The sequence below is a fragment of the Synchiropus splendidus genome, chromosome 18, assembly GCF_027744825.2.
Source record: "Synchiropus splendidus isolate RoL2022-P1 chromosome 18, RoL_Sspl_1.0, whole genome shotgun sequence".
NCBI lineage: Eukaryota > Metazoa > Chordata > Actinopteri > Syngnathiformes > Callionymidae > Synchiropus > Synchiropus splendidus.
The window spans coordinates 2,779,435-2,795,316 of NC_071351.1; the positions used below are offsets into that span (position 1 = coordinate 2,779,435).

Below are 15,882 nucleotides of genomic sequence, written 5' to 3' on the forward strand. Positions count from 1 at the left end.
TTGCGGTTTAACTCTTGAACTGTCATGACAGACCTGATCAACGTCAAGTTGTCCCGACTGCAAATGAATCATGTATGTGAGGAAGCCTTAAAGCTACTGCTGCTATGTGAAATTTATTTAAATTCTGGGGAAATATTATGACTGCACCACAAATACTCATGTTTCCACGCACATACACAAAACAATTCATTCGTCTATTTGGACATTTTCCAGTCAGTTCAACCAGATGAAAATAGCTAGTGATAATAGTCAAAAAAGGAGAGACTTTATGTAACAACTTAATATGACAAATCACGCTTTCATGCATTATTATCTGAGACACATAAACGTAAGTGATCAGATTCTAGAGGTTTATTTATTCAAGGAGTTATATACATTTTTAAACTGTAGCTTCACTTTTAACTCTTGAGACGCTTGTTCATACATGTGCTACACGTGTGTAGCAGCAAAGTTTTGGAATTACATTTCCATTCAGGAAAAATTCAGCTGTTGCATGGCGCAGGAGCTACACAATCCTACAAGAATTGTTTTTTTTATTCTCGTCGATTTAAAGAAAAATATAAATTACACCTTATATATTTCATGTACTTCGAGACCTTTGAACTTTCAGGCTCATCCTGTATCGACTTGTTTATGAACATTACAGCGATTGATTTTAGATGTTTTTTGACACTTCACTGTGTGTATTTTTTATTATTTTTAGTCGTGTATTAGACAATGTTATACACTACATACATTGTCAAGCACAAAGGGAAGAGGCCCAGGCTCACCTTGCACAAGAAAACTCCTCCAGCTCTTCTGAGGGACAACCAAGGCGTCGCCTAGCATTGGGTCTTGCCAGGTCATCTGGGTCATGCCAGGGTCCTACAACCAGTTGGACTTGTCTGTAGTACGTCACCAAGGAGGCGTCCAAGATGCGGTTCAGGCGGAGAGTCCATTCACCTAGTGAAGAAAATCCTTTTATTTGCATCACCAATCTCATGCTTTTGGTCACGAGAGTAGGATAGTTGATTTATTGGCAAGTGTAGAGCTTTGCCTTTTGGCTTCTGACATGGCTGCAGACCCTGACATCATGTACGCTGTTTTGCATTACAATTAAGTCACTTTGATTTTTACTCTTTAGAACTTGACGAGTAAACACCTCAAATCTGTGAGATTAAATGTTTTGTCAAATAATTAATAAATAAATACTCAAGATTTATTCTATCATTCATTTCACTGTGAAACTTCAAATATGACTGCGATGTCAGGTTTGAGGTGCTACTACGCCCTCTAGAGGACACTTGCTAGAAGTCGCGTTATGCGTATAACTTTATACGAACAAATATTAATTTTAAAGTAGCGAACACGCTGTAATATTTCTTAGTAATACTTTTTTGACCGGTTTTGTCAGTTATTTTGCAAAATACTGCGAAACACGAGCAGCTTTGACATGTTTACAGGCGGTGGGAACAGACCCAAAACCGTCATAATATGGTTAAGATATTTCACTTACCTGATGTTGGCAAGTCACTACAAGTCAGAGAAAACTGTGAGAGAACACTTTCGAGTGCGCTCGTGCCACGGCAGCAGGTGTTGAGGAGCTTCCGGTGAGTGAATGCAATTGCTATGCTAGTCGACGGCGTTAGCTCCGAGTTCACCTCTGACAGCCATAAAGAAAAGTATTGAGGTAAATAATAATAACAAGGAAATCAATAAATAAACAAAACAAGTTACTTTAGATGGCCAGTACAAGGAAAAAACACATTTAAAAAACTAAGTACATGAGATGTTCAGGGACCCTCGGTAACCTGCACCTCCACGGTGTGGAGTGCAACTTTTGTTTGACTCTACTCTATTTTTTTTTTTTTTTTTTTTGTTAATTCCTGACAAGATTGTATTTGTTTCATTTTTATATAAAAGTGAGAGAAATATGCACTGTTTGAACCTGAATTTTCCCTGAGTGATCGGGCTGCTGCAAGTCAGCGCGCAGGGTGTAATAGATGAGAGCAGAGAAGGCCTCCTCATCCCTGCCTCCCTGCAGATTATGATGTCACTGGAGTGGGAATAGAATCCCGCCTTCAGGGATCACACTCAGGATTAAGTGTATGAAGGTAGTGGTGTGACAGCGAGGGCTCCTCAGTGGATCATCTCTCAGTGCAGCGTAACTTTCAGACAGACTCAGAACTCTGCGCTTCCTGGTGAGTCTCTCAGTGTTTTTGTGTTTGCGTTGAGATCGCTGTTGCTATTTGAAATGTGTCTTATATACAGGCAAGCATTAACCCGGGTCACTGAAATGAAGGTGAAATGGACCATGCTGGGTATGGTGGTCTTCTTCCTGCTGTCTGTGGTCATGACCTTCTGCTTCATATGGCAGTATCGGATGCCCAAACTCAAGACAGGTACACTTCACCTTCTTTGACTCTGTGGAGTACTGCAGTTCCTGGGCCTTTAGTTGTTTCCAAAAGTGCTGGATTACCTGAAGCCGCAGGATTACTAGTCCAGTAAAAGCAGAGCTCCTGTGAGGGCGCCAGCGTGGGCGACTGGGGCGGCCTTTCCTCTTCACTGCAAGGCATTCAAACATTAAGAGAATTTGTCACTCGACTAGTGCGAGTGCATTGAAGAATGCTGGGTCAAAATTGTAGAGATAAACTTGTATATGACACAAAATTATGATGAATATTAGTGAAATGATCTATCTCTGTGTCTAGATAATAACAATGCTATGTTATTTATTATTAAGGAATCAAAAATATGTTTCTTAAAATAAGTTTCTTAATGAAAAATAAGTTTATAGATGTCCTTTTAAGGTTGCTTTTATTTCATTTTTCATGTTTTACATACGTATTATATATGTGTTATCATGGCTCTCATCCAAAGTCAAAGTTTGATGTGATGATATAGTTTAACAACTGTGTTGACATTTGTGCTCAATTCCAATTCCAGTCCCAAGCATGTAACTTTCTTGTTGCAAATCAAGATGGTGTAGTGGGGACCTCTCTGCAAGATGGTCCCATGTTTGAATCCCGCTCTGTTGCCACACACCCCTGAAATCCTAGAATAACTCTATGTTTTTTGTTTGTTTGTTTCAGCAGATGCTCCCAGAACTCATTCATTTTCATGTGTTTCCTCTCATCTGCAGAACCAGTTGAGAAGCAGGTCGTGGTAGAGGAGATGTGTCCTTACTTCCCGGAGCCAGTGCCTCTCAAACACCCCATCACCTCACTGAGGGTGGCTTTGGAGAAGGTGACTGTCCACCGTCATCTGCTCTCCATTGAGGAAATGAGTGTAATCCCGCCACGATATTGCAGATTGACCTCCTGCTGAGGACGAGTGCCAACAACAAGAACCTGCCGGCGTTGTCTGCCATCGTGGTTTTAAACGACTCTATCCTCTGGAATGAACATTTTGGCAGGTTGAACATGAGTGACCCGACTTCCCCGCCCCCCAATGAGTACACAGTGTACAGGTGAGCTCATGTTAAGGTCGAATGTTTGGCTTATCTGTCACTAACTAGTAGAGTATCCACAGTCCATTACGCTAACAGTCTGAATCACAATCCTCTGACATGCCAGAAGTCAAACTCTTCGACATTTGCCTTAATACAGATGAGGATTAGAGTAGAATTAGGTGTAGGTATTAGGATTACATCTCATGTATTAGTCGGCGTAAGCATCACACATTAGGCGCAGACTAATAAATGACTGTGTATCCAACATCTCATTTGTTAAATGGTGCCTCCCTGCACTCGCAGGATTGCCAGCCTGTCCAAGATCTTCCCCACTCTGATGCTCTACAAGCTGTGGGAGGACGGGCTGGTGGACTCCCTGGACGACCCGCTCGACAAGTACGCTCGCAATTTCACCATCAAGAATCCGCTGGGCTCCAGTGGCTCTACAGCCAGGATGTCCAAAAGTGGCTCCCCAGCGTTGACCCTACGGCGGATGGCCAGCCATCTCTCTGGTAAATGTACAGCAGTTCTGGCCTGGGCTGACACACGCTGTCGTTGCCTAGCTAAACACCGCAGCTTCCCCATTACACGTGGGAGGCGTGTCCTTAAATAGACGTGAAAAGACTTCCTCGCCTGATATTTTTACAGGGTTGCCCAGAAGATTAAGGTCAACTAATCTTCTTTGGAATGGAGACACACAGGCAGCGCTTGAGTTGCTGGAGGATGATATCCTCGTGGCAGATCCTGGCACCAGGTGAGGACGTTCCCATGACCCACGTGGCACTCAACGCACCTGAGACATTAAAAGAGAATGTTTCATTCCTCAGATGCCACTACAGCAACGTCGCCTTCTCGCTGCTGGCTAACGTCTTAGCCCAGAGAGCAGGGGCTACAGACTTTGAGCGGTGGGTCAGTGCCAATATCTTGGAAAAGCTCGGCATGGATGAGACGGGATTTAACATCACGCCGACCGTCCAGAGACGGATGGCGGTGGGTGTCTACAACAACGGCCAGCAGGCGCCACTCTACAACCTGGGCTGGTATCGACCGGCAGGTCAGATGTATTCCACGGCTGCCGACATGGCTAAGTTAGCAATGGCTTTGTTAGGGGCACACGGCAGCCCCTTGCTCCACCAGAGCACCCTGAACACCATGATGACGCCACTACTGAAATGCCAGGCGGGCTACTTTGCCAACGCCACCGGAACACCCTGGGAAATCAACGAGCAGCACGGCTACGATGTGGTACGAAAGGACGGGGACCTGGATGGATACGCAGCCAGCCTGTCCCTCGTACCGAGACTCAAACTGGGACTGGTGATCCTCATGGCTGGCATCCGACCAGCAGACCAGGATCTTGTAAGGCAGTCCTATCAGGACCTCATCCCCGCTGTGGCCAATGCTTTCAGAGAAGCCCATCAAACGCTACGCCCTCCACCAGACCCACAACCATACAAGGGCTTCTACACTTACAGGAATATGACTTTCTATGAAATCAAAGAGGGATCCGACGGGGTTCTCGTCTTGCAGCAGTTCGGGCCGCAGGTGGACAAAACAGTGCCACCGAAATACCGGACCATTCGACTGGACTACCTGCAGGAAAGAGTGTTCCGATTGGTCTTTGAGAGTCCGTACCCTTGCAAGTTGAAGATCAACAGTGCCTCGGTGTCCCTGGAGACGCAGGACAAACAACTCTTTAATTTCTACCAGTTTAACAAGAAAGGCTTATCGCCTGGCTTTGATTCTCCGGGACTGAACACATACAAGGTAGTGAGGTTAGCCGGGCAGCCGTTTTTCACTTCAGTCAAAGCATGATCGGTGGGAGCGTGACCCCGGCCAAAGACGTCTCGTATGGCTCTCATTTTGGTCACTCTGATTCTGAAAGGGATGTAAACTTCACTTTTATATTGCCAGGCACGAGTTTGCCTTCAACCACCGGAACAAATCCTCTCCATTGAATGTATACAGTTTGTCCGTGTCCTCGTCTCGGAGTGCCTTCTGTGTGTTGGCGAATTCAACTGTCCAGATGTCAATAAATAGTTGGATGCTGTTCAATCGCGTGCCCTGTGACTCCTCTGTCAAAAATTAATTGAATAAATTCAGAAAAATGTTTTGTCCTCAGAGCTTCTGCAACTCATTTGAGGGAAAACAAGACCTAGTTTGTGCAACCTTCATCAATGCACTCAGCAGGCCAGGTTCAGCACTACCCTGTCGATAGTGTTTTGGCTCCATCTAGCGGTAGAACTCTGTAAGTACAACGTGACAGGCCGACACCCCGCTTTGGGTCTTTTCTAGTGGAACAAATCGAAATGTGCCACCGTAATAGATAAATTTATGCATGTATGTGATGAGCGAGGTCTGTCCAAGTACAGTGAAGCCAATCAACAATCATATAAAAACTAAAACACTCAACTCTTTCTCAAACTAGTTGAACTATATTATTACATTTCTCCTTTTTACGTGGTAATACACGCTGAGATAAAACGGATTATACCCATAGAGTCAATCGTCATGGTGAGGGATCTCTATGCACCAAATTAAAGTCGTAAAAGATTTAATTTATCGTTGGTTTGAAGCTCCTACAAGCGGAATAAAATTCCATGGTGGGCTGGATTCGACTTGTGCGTGATCTGTTCACCTTTGACGTCATTTTTATTTAGTGTTTACGCTATGCTACAACCCAGCAAATGAGCGGTCTGTTAAAACCAAATGTCTCTTCTGCCACAGAGCACAGAACAAAGCATCACTGGAGGGTGGGCTGGCTCTGCCCGCGTCCCGCTGCAGCTTCGGCGCGCCCCTGGATGGACCGTTCAGACGGGATTAGAGTCTCGGGCGACACGAACAGCTGTTGTGGTTCCGGCCCGGTGATCGTGAGGATAACTGCTCTAAATACAGGAGAGACCTGCTGGCGTCTGCCGGAGGACGCTGCTGCGGGAGGCGAGGAAGACTGGCCTCGGGCTGGTCCTCCATCCCGAACCCATCCAGGCCTCGGACTCCATCGTTCGGACTGATTCACGATATGGAAGGAGGGGATTTTCGATCACAGTGAGGGGACATGTCTGCTCACCTCCACACTTCTTCCCATCCACGGACAGGCAGCGACACGGCCGCTGGTGATGAAGCCGCTTCCCGTACGCGCTCAGCGGCTGAGGGTTCACTAGCGGTCGGCCGGAGCTCTGACATGACCGGGAACTTGTGTCAGCTTTGTTGACCCTCAGATTTGGACCTCAATCGACTACATGCTGATTTCCTTTTTGTGACTCCGGTGACTGCATCAGTCGGCCTCCTTTTGTGGATCCACGGCAGGTGAGCAGGTCTGTCCTGGGTGATGTGTAATAACACTGTTGTTAGCACTGACCCGCACTTCTCTAGCCTATTCTTGACGGGTAATGTGCTTCATTTAGCGCGAACATCGTTCTGGTTTGAGATGTAAATAAAGCAGGCCTCAATAGCAGCAGCAGTGATTTATTGAGCTGGGGTGGTGAGGTGGGAGAGGAGTGAAGCTCCCAAGCCTGATGCTTGATGCAGCAGCTCTCCATCACATCCAGTTGATCCACAGAAGCCCGACTGACCGATCCTTTCTCCATCTGTGTCTCATCCACTTAGCCTCCTCCCTCTGACAGGAGGCTGAAGTGTAGAGCTGCTGTTGCTACCCGGCTCCTCACGCTCACTCTGCCAACCATCTCCCAGCTTTGCAAAGCCCCTCCTTAAAGTCACAAAGCCCCCCCTAACTGTTACTCAGAACCCTGGAACCTAGAAGAGCTCCGAATCGAACCTCTGTGCTCCATAAACACACACGTTTGGGGGGGGATAGGTGCAGGTCCTGGTCAACTGCTTCATGGAAGGACACGTCCGGGAAGCAAGTTCCTCCCAAAATCCTCACGTTGAGCGTGACATTATCAATGGATGGCAGAAACGTTGAGCTGTTTTCACCGGTTACGAGTACCTTTAAGACTGTGTTTTCAACTTCCGTTTGTGGATGATTGACAGTCTCTGCCTTGTTCCCGTCAGGTCAGTGAACGCAACAGCTGGCTACGCCACAACAGAATGAAGCTATGTGGATGGAGAAGCTCCCTGTGACTGACACGAACAGAGAAGCCACCGGGAGAGCAGAAACACTGGCAGCAGGACACTTGAGTTGCAGAGCCGTGTTCTTCAGAGAGCCAGGATGGGGGGCGGAGACTTTAGGATGTCGCATGGCAACGACAGCATGGACGGCTCAGCTGGGCCGATGCCAGCAGTGGTGGCCACCACCGGGGACTCGGTAGCAGAGAGTCACTCCTCTGCTGTCAAGCTGGTGCTGCTGGGACTGATCATCTGCATCAGTCTGGTGGGCAACCTGGTGGTGTCTCTGCTGGTGCTCCGGAATCGGGCGCTGCACAAAGCGCCTTACTATTTCCTGCTGGACCTTTGCCTGGCTGACACCATTCGCTCAGCTATTTGCTTTCCCTTCGTGCTGGTGTCCATCAAGCACGGCTCAGCATGGACCTACAGCGTGTTGAGCTGCAAAGTGGTGGCCTTCATGGCCGTGCTCTTCTGCTTCCACGCTGCATTCATGCTGTTCTGCATCAGCGTCACACGCTACATGGCCATCGCACACCACCGCTTTTACTCCAAGCGCATGACGTTCTGGACTTGTGTGGGTGTTGTGTGCATGGTGTGGACACTGTCTGTGGCGATGGCTTTCCCGCCTGTTTTCGACGTAGGCACCTACAAATTCATCCGCGAGGAGGACCAGTGCATCTTTGAGCACCGCTACTTCAAGGCTAATGACACCTTGGGCTTCATGTTGATGCTGGCAGTGCTGATCTTAGCCACCCACATTGTCTATATGAAGTTGCTTCTCTTCGAGTACAAGCATCGTAAAATGAAGCCAGTCCAAATGGTACCAGCCATCAGTCAGAACTGGACCTTCCACGGACCGGGGGCGACGGGGCAAGCAGCTGCCAACTGGATCGCCGGCTTCGGTAGAGGCCCCATGCCTCCAACTCTGCTCGGCATTCGCCAGAACTTGCACAACCAAAATAGACGCCTTCTCGGAATGGAAGAATTCAAAGCCGAGAAGCAGCTCGGCAGGATGTTTTACGTGATCACGCTGCTGTTCCTGGTGCTCTGGTCTCCCTACATAGTGGCATGCTACTGGAGAGTGTTTGTCAAGGCGTGCACAATACCACACCGGTACCTGTCCACGACTGTGTGGATGAGTTTCGCCCAAGCTGGCGTCAACCCAATAGTCTGTTTCTTCCTGAACAAAGACTTGAAGAAAGGGCTCCTTTCCCATTTACCAGCCTGCTGCAGGACTAAACCGCATTTGCCACATGAGCCTTATTGTGTCATGTAAGAGCCGCAGAGACTTGGGAACACATCGTACGCACATGGATTTCAGCAACAATTGTGCTACTCTTGTCAATGAAAAGTACCTTTAAACATGAGTTTTCAAAAGCCTAGTTAATGTACTCCAACCAGACTTTAAAAAATAAAAGTGGAATTTCAGTCAAGCGACTTTGGAATTCTACACAGACACGACAACCAAAAAAAGGAAAGGAATTGGCCAAGTAAGTTTAAAACAATGGATGAGAGTGAGGCCGATAGTCATGTGTCTAAACCTCCCAAATTATAACACATGGAATCACTTGAACCAACAGACAGTTGTGTGGACGTACAGTGTGTTCCCTTGCTAAAGTGTGTCATGAAAGTGACCAAGATTCCTTCCATGTTTGGAAGCCAACACTGGAATGATGGGTGGCTGACAACAGGGAATTATTTTGATACTAACCGTGAGTGGAATGTGAGCCAAACAAACAACCAAGATCAACAATATTAGTGACTAAAAGAATGTAGAGGAAGAAAACTTTGAGCACACATAAGGAATACAACCATAAAAGCTCTCATTTCCATGTGACTTTAGATCATCTGAGTTTGAAAACTTGAGTTTCTCCTTCCATGTTGTGTTATGAGAAAGCAGAAAGTGGCAAAAATGGACAGATTTTTTTAGATGTCAAACACTGCAGTTTCTTATGAGTACAAGAGTGGTAACTTAATAGTTCCCTTTTGTGGGATTCTGAGCGTCTCCCCAAGCCAATAGTCGGTGGAGCTGTGTCATCCACTAGTGACTCGAACGAAGAGCATCTTTTTCGCAACAGAAAAAGGGGCAGGATCAAGTCCATGTTTGCTTAAAGCTGGAAGCAGTGAAGAAACCAAATCAAATATAGAGCCAATACGATGCTAAGGCCAGAAGTAACAAGTAACAACAAGTAACAAGACTCAGCCTTATGGCGTCGGCATAGTAACGGCTACGTCTAAACACACACCAAATTGTAAACTTATTTTAGACATAAACAAATGGAAAAAAATGTTTTAACCCCAAATGTTCAATGAAAATACACTCACAAAATGCTAACCTCCCAACAAAACTCAGTCAGTCATAATCCTAACTTCTCAATTTGGACGGTTAATTCCATGTGTCATTGTTGCACAAATTTGTGTTGCATCACAGCCGGAGCAAAGACAGAATGTAGATGTGGTTGTTTTGGTCTTTCTTTTCAGAATGACTGCCTTACTTTGCCACCATCAAACTACTCCAGCAAAAAAGAATGGTCAGTAAACAATCTGGCGGAAACAAGACTTTGGGACTTTCAGAAGTGACCAGAAGCTGAAGGACTGACCGAGCTCCAGATTTTTTTGTGGAGTAAAATCCCTGGACTGAAGAAGAAAAGTCGACGAGAAAGTGTTGATTTAGTGCTTTCAGTTGCTATCGGTAGATTCTTTTTGTTTCTTACTGTGACCTCTGTACTACTAGTGCATTATATTGACACCAAACTACCGAAGGACTCTGCTTTCTTTGTTTCTACCCAGTTTCACCATGTAAAGCGTGATATCAGTTTCTTACAGACAGCATGACATTTGTTGCAAAATATGATTGAGGTTAACAAGTGGTGTAAATGTGGGAAGAAAATAGAGCAAGAATTTACCAAAACAGTACGGCTCTTGTGAAAGAATGGGTGGTGTCGCAGCTAAAGAAGAAGGAAGTCTACCAAGGCTAACGTCCCTCAAATTGTAAAATGATATGCGGTCAAACGTATGTTTACAGCAGATTGAATGTCTGATAATCTCTTGAGAGGATTTGGTTCTTAGTGCCGACGTGAGCACCTGTGACTCCTAATGGTGAGGTGCAATCCTCCGCCCGTCTGTGACATAATGGTTTAGTTGGTGACCTGCTGGCCTACATTCGACACAGGACCACACTTGCCGCACAACAATGTGAATAAAAATTTATTTGGTTTTCACTAAAATTCTTCTCCAACAATGTGGCCATGAACCAGATGTATTCCGATGAGCACCGCCCCACAACTGTCAACAAAGAATGAACAATGAAGGATGAAAGTAGTATGAACATGAGTCGGAAGGGTAAAACATCTCAGTAAGAAAGTATAAAAAAGTTGCATATACAAGTTCTACAAATCTGACAAGGAGAAAGAAATGGTCAGAGGTCAGCCTGTCACATTTCATGGCCGTTGGGATCCAGATGCCAGGTTTTCTGACCACGCATCTTAAAACAAGTATTTTCGGCATGTCTGTGAACCACACCGGCATTCCACTCGACCCTTCTTTTTAGGAGAACCCGGGAGTCCCCCCAGGATGAAGCTGGAGTCCATCTTGGTGCTCTCTGTGTCCACTGGATCGACTGGAAAAAATGGGGGCAGTGAATATCAGAATCAGCTTTAATGGCCGGTATGACAGCGAGTGATACACAGGAATTATTTTCCGGCTGATGTTGACAGTCAGCCTGCAGAGCGGGCGTTTAGTCGCTCGTCCTCGTTCAACTTACTCTGCATCTTGTAGTCAAAGGTGAGCTCCTCACCAGCCCGGATAGCCCGGGTGGAAAAGAGGGCGATTCTTGGCAGCCGCTCATCAATGTTGTCAATGAACACGTTGAATACCTGCAGGTTTGGGTTGCACTGTGGATAGAAGAACATGAGTAATGTATTTTGTTCTGAGTCAACAATGGTGAATATAGTTATCCTAGCTTAAATGTAGAATGACAGTCCGGCTGTGTCCCATTTCTCACCCTAACATCCTCATACCTCTAACACATCTATCACCGCAACATAGGCTCCGCCCATTTCTTCTCCGTTGGTTCACCAAACCAAGTGAGATGATCAGCGCCAATCCAAGAGGTTGCAAAAACATTGCAGCTGGCATTTACAGAGCGTCTCCAACACTGGATATGCAGGAAGCAGAACACAGCACGGCAGCCAATGACACGCTGTCTTTACTCGTGACGTCATGAAGTGTCAGTCACTTTACTTCGTCGTCGGAGGGCACTTCATAATGGTTAGTGTTAGGGTGAGGAATGGGAAACAGCCTTAACTTCTTAGCTTTGCAGGCAGGATGGGCTGAGAGCCGGCTGGAATTATGAGTAGCGGTGGGAGCCTCACGAAGCAGAGATGTTCAGTTCATCCATCCTCTTATCAGACGCGTTGAAGCAATAGTACTAGGACTTAAAGACAGTCTCTCCAAAGTTTCCTGCATCTGACTCCGCTGTCCTCCTGGTTAGCTAATGAAAAACATGCCAGAGCCACCTCAACTCAGTGGTTCTACTCCAAGTCTCTCCCAGATAACTGAGCTCCTCAAAACTCATTTTGGCTGTTGTATCCATGATCTTTTTCATAAAGTCACAACCAAAATGTCAACATAAGTATGGAAGAGAATGAGTGAAGTGGAAACAACATACAAAATGAATAGTTTTCATTCGCTCATAATGGCTGAAATGTGACAGAAGCGCAGCAGCTACAAACTTGCACTCAGAAAAGAAGATGCGACTTTTGTCTGCCCTGTGTCATATCTACGCTCACTAACGGGAACTATTGGACAGGAAATTTGCTTTTCACGTAGAAAATTCAGTGGAACTTAATGGGTCAAAACTTGTGGATATGAAAGGCGATATCTGCAACAAACCTAGTGACAAGCACTTTTCTGTTTGTCTACTCACTAATGACAGAGGGTTTAACAATTTAGAATACAGGACGCCTGTTACCAGCTATGAAAACCAACCGCAGAAATCAGAACTTCATTTTAAAGGAGTAAAGGCATAACTGGGAGACATTAAAGAGTGTATACGCATATAGAAATTGTTTCAGACACACCTTCAAGTCATAAATGTCTTCATTGTGATGTTACAAATCTTCTACTTCTATCAGAACATAACCACGATGTCATACTTCTGTTTGCAAGCACAGATCTCTGTGCAACCCATACATGCAGATGTAATAGTAAGAACTTATCACACTTACAAGTTCAGAGATATTTTGATCATGAAACCTTCACAGTGTGCGCATGTGCCTCGACTTACACTGTGGTTGACGAAGTGGGAGATGTTTCCTTGGTGAGCCGCGTCCACAGTGTACACGTCCTCCACATAGTCCAGGTCAAACAGGTACGTCGAGCCTTGTTTGTCATACACATGACCCCTCCTCTCCGCTTCGTCTGATGTAATGATCTGCGGGGAATCGATGAGACTGTCTGTCTGTCTGTGTGCGCACCATTAAATTACCAAAGAGCCAGACTATGAAATATCATGGTATCGTTTCACTAACGGTAAACAAAATGTTTTCATCAATTTGACACCCAAAGTAAATCAAAACACAAGTGTGGCACTTAGCCATTCACAAATCCACAAAGTAGAAAAAAATCCTTCAATATATGCTAGTAAAGAGGCAGAATAATTATAGAAAGAACAAATTGAGCTCCTGCTTCACTCACCTCACCAACATATTCCATGACAAACGTGTTCTTCCTGATATGCTGCAGTGTGCGAACTCCCCATCCTCGACCGTTGTCGGTCTTGAAGATGCACAAGTCAAACTGGATGCCCTTCTGCACCACTCTGTTAGGACAGCTTGCATCACAGCGGCACTCGGCGTTGCACTCGTATATTGGCTGCCCAGGACGCAGCCGGACTTGGCCCTTGTCGTTGTAGGCCATGCGATGCTGGGAGGCACCAGGGCAGCAGCCATTGACTGGCTCCTTCAGACAGTTTGTGCACTCACAACCCACTGATATCCCATTCAACACAATTCCATTGCTGACTTTGTAGTTGTTAATGTATGTGAAGTCTTTTGGAGGGCCTTCATAATCCACCTCATTGATGACAAAGATGTTGCCTGGATGGTTCCGAGAGTGGTTCAAATGGGCCTCCCAGTGCTGCAGGCTAACTCGAAGTCTGGCTTTCTGAACAAGGATGGAGGAAATATCTTTGCTCAGCTTTTTAGGAATGCTCCGTCGTCGTTTCTTGAGTCGAAGAATATGGTCCAAATCTTGATGGAACTGCTTCATCAACTTGGAACACTTGAGGTTCCTCTTGGGTTCCCAAGTGTTAACATTCTCTGGAAACCCCCTCCATTTTACCAAGTAGAACTCATCATCCTGAAACAGTTTTAAGTCAGAGTTACACATCTGTAAGTAGATTGTTTTGACATATAAATCACAGGAGTTTGACATAAAACTTACATTTACTTTCTTGTAATCACACAGGAACTCCACTTCGTACTCATTGATGTTGGCTCTGGTCACACCCAGCTCCTCACACATGTAGCCCTTCTGACGACACACAGATTCCAATGTCTCGAAAGACATCTTACAGGGCACAGCGCAACCTAGAAAACACATTCGCTTGAATCAATGGCACTTCCTCAGAGTGTATGTTCATTTTCTTCTCTATCCATGGAAATGATTGAAATCATGATCTACAACTACAAGGTGGTTAGATTGTGGTAATGCTCAAATGTGATCACAAAGCTTTGAATCTTCATACATAAGCAAAACTTTTATTTTAGAGATCGGGGATGGAGCAGGCAGCCCCACACTACTAGCTAGATTCTTGCTTCCGCAATAGATCACAGTCCTAGTGCCTCCCAATTGCCGTGAACATCTGATTCAAAACAATTATTCATTAAAGCTCATGTTGAGTCTGAGTGAAAATCTGTGAAAATAGTTAATTATATTTTGTTATTTTATGTAACAGTGGTTCAAAAGTACACAATACAACAATAAATAGATATTGCCTTTTTATTGTCTACGTTTTGTGTTTCTTCAAAGTCGTTCAGTGCTCATGCATTAATAAGGTGGAGCTATCGATTGTGATGAAACATGGAGGGAAACACTCCTTCCGTACTTGGATTATTGAGTTTAAAGGGCCGTGTAAAGGGGTTCAGACTCACGAAGCCAGTAGTGTATGAAAACAAACGACCCACACTAGAATGGAGGCAAAACACTTCCCAGTTCTCCATACGTTTGATCCAAACGACGCGGTGTGTAGCGTAGACGTATGTTTACTGTTGCTATAAACACGGAGGACCGGTTACAACACTCATCGCACAGTGGTCCCTTGTAGCATACACAGCGTTTACATTGAACGACGCATACTGAGACGAGGCTTTAAAATTCCATCGGCGGTGGACGGATTCATTGTTGTTAAAACCAACGACGGTGGCGACGCTGACTGTTTACATTGCGCCTCTATCGTCTGACAGCGGTTTCCCCAGTCTTACGATTCATACGCAGTTTTAATTGAAGAATAGTTGATCGTTACAGAACGGAATTTCCAACAAAAAAACAGATGGCGAACATGCGCAACGTCCCTCGGCCTTTTATAGACTTCAATATTAACAAAGAAAGAAATAAGCGTGTTCACAGCAAATATAACTACGGTGTTATTATCATCACCAAAATGTCATAAAAACATTATAAGAGAAAGTAGTCGTATAAAAGGAATGTTGTATGTTACCTTTCAAAAATTCCGCCATATTTCCCACAAAGCCGCCAAAGTTGAAGAAAGCAGGGGGGGGCTGGGCGGGTCATACGGCAGATGGCCACTCAACGCTGATTGGTTGAACGTCCGAGTGTTGGCCTCTCATTGGTCCATTTCTATTCTTCTTCACTTTCTCGCGCAAGCATTACAGGCAATGACTGCCATCTAGCGATAGGTCTTCCAATTGAGGTAAAACGTTTTTCAAATTTCTGCTTGGTAACAAGTGGTGCACCATTTAAAAAGAAACTGAATATGAAACTGAATATATAGGAGTTTGAATCTTCTCCCTGTGCTGGTGAAAGTTCCCCCAGGTCTTCTTGTTTCCATCCACAGCAGTAAAACCAGTAAAAACTGTCCAGCAGTGAATCATGTGACGGACTGGCTCAATGTTGTCCCACCTCCCCCAATATCCCCCTCATCAATACAACAGAATGGTCTACATCATTTACATCATCACTCAGTAAAACATGTCAGACAGTAGTAATTTTTTAATAAAGATTCAGCAGTCGGTGAAAAGAATGCAATATAAAGGTGTAATTACATACCGTAATTGCATGGAGAGGACTCATTTGAAAATTAAAGTATATAAAATCATGCAACAGTTTTATAATTACAGCTAAAAAAATGAAACAGAAAAATAAGC

The 15,882-nt window shown here is 45.1% G+C and overlaps 4 protein-coding genes across 7 annotated transcripts in view; 2 read left to right on the forward strand and 2 right to left on the reverse strand.

Annotated features, from left to right (window-relative positions):
- The window catches only part of LOC128749039 (ephrin type-B receptor 2-like), a 28,066-nt gene extending 26,323 nt beyond the window's left edge, over positions 1 to 1,743 (reverse strand). The window contains exons 1-2 of one of the 2 annotated variants that reach the window (XM_053848195.1): positions 1,496 to 1,743; positions 771 to 942 (exon numbers count right to left, since the gene is read on the reverse strand). In XM_053848195.1, coding sequence (XP_053704170.1) covers positions 771 to 855 — 85 coding nt within the window. In that variant the 5' untranslated portion in view covers positions 856 to 942; positions 1,496 to 1,743. The remainder of the gene's footprint in view (positions 1 to 770; positions 943 to 1,495) is intronic. The other variant, XM_053848197.1, reaches the window with a different exon arrangement.
- A 68-nt stretch (positions 1,744 to 1,811) lies between these two features.
- Positions 1,812 to 5,485, forward strand: LOC128749040 (putative beta-lactamase-like 1). Its single transcript, XM_053848198.1, has 7 exons — positions 1,812 to 2,180; positions 2,251 to 2,381; positions 3,122 to 3,225; positions 3,291 to 3,448; positions 3,734 to 3,942; positions 4,079 to 4,184; positions 4,258 to 5,485. The coding sequence occupies exons 2-7, from the start codon at positions 2,276 to 2,278 to the stop codon at positions 5,243 to 5,245; spliced, it is 1,671 nt and encodes a 556-aa protein (XP_053704173.1). The 5' UTR covers positions 1,812 to 2,180; positions 2,251 to 2,275; the 3' UTR covers positions 5,246 to 5,485.
- Positions 5,486 to 6,240: 755 nt separating this feature from the next.
- On the forward strand, positions 6,241 to 10,685 carry gpr173 (G protein-coupled receptor 173). 2 transcript variants are annotated; one of them, XM_053848202.1, is made up of 2 exons: positions 6,241 to 6,744; positions 7,442 to 10,685. In XM_053848202.1, the coding sequence occupies exon 2, from the start codon at positions 7,599 to 7,601 to the stop codon at positions 8,769 to 8,771; it is 1,173 nt and encodes a 390-aa protein (XP_053704177.1). In that variant the 5' UTR covers positions 6,241 to 6,744; positions 7,442 to 7,598; the 3' UTR covers positions 8,772 to 10,685. The 2 variants fall into 2 exon arrangements, with proteins under 2 accessions (XP_053704177.1, XP_053704176.1); XM_053848201.1 differs by having other exon boundaries at positions 6,241 to 6,736.
- Positions 10,686 to 10,688: 3 nt separating this feature from the next.
- Positions 10,689 to 15,281, reverse strand: LOC128749041 (histone-lysine N-methyltransferase SUV39H1-like). 2 transcript variants are annotated; one of them, XM_053848200.1, is made up of 6 exons: positions 15,216 to 15,281; positions 13,940 to 14,085; positions 13,193 to 13,855; positions 12,783 to 12,929; positions 11,259 to 11,388; positions 10,691 to 11,114 (listed from the first exon to the last, which is right to left on the reverse strand). In XM_053848200.1, exons 1-6 carry the CDS (start codon positions 15,232 to 15,234, stop codon positions 10,981 to 10,983), a joined length of 1,239 nt encoding a protein of 412 aa, XP_053704175.1. In that variant the 5' UTR covers positions 15,235 to 15,281; the 3' UTR covers positions 10,691 to 10,980. The 2 variants fall into 2 exon arrangements, with proteins under 2 accessions (XP_053704174.1, XP_053704175.1); XM_053848199.1 differs by having other exon boundaries at positions 10,689 to 11,114; positions 13,193 to 14,085.
- Between the last annotated feature and the right edge of the window lie 601 nt (positions 15,282 to 15,882).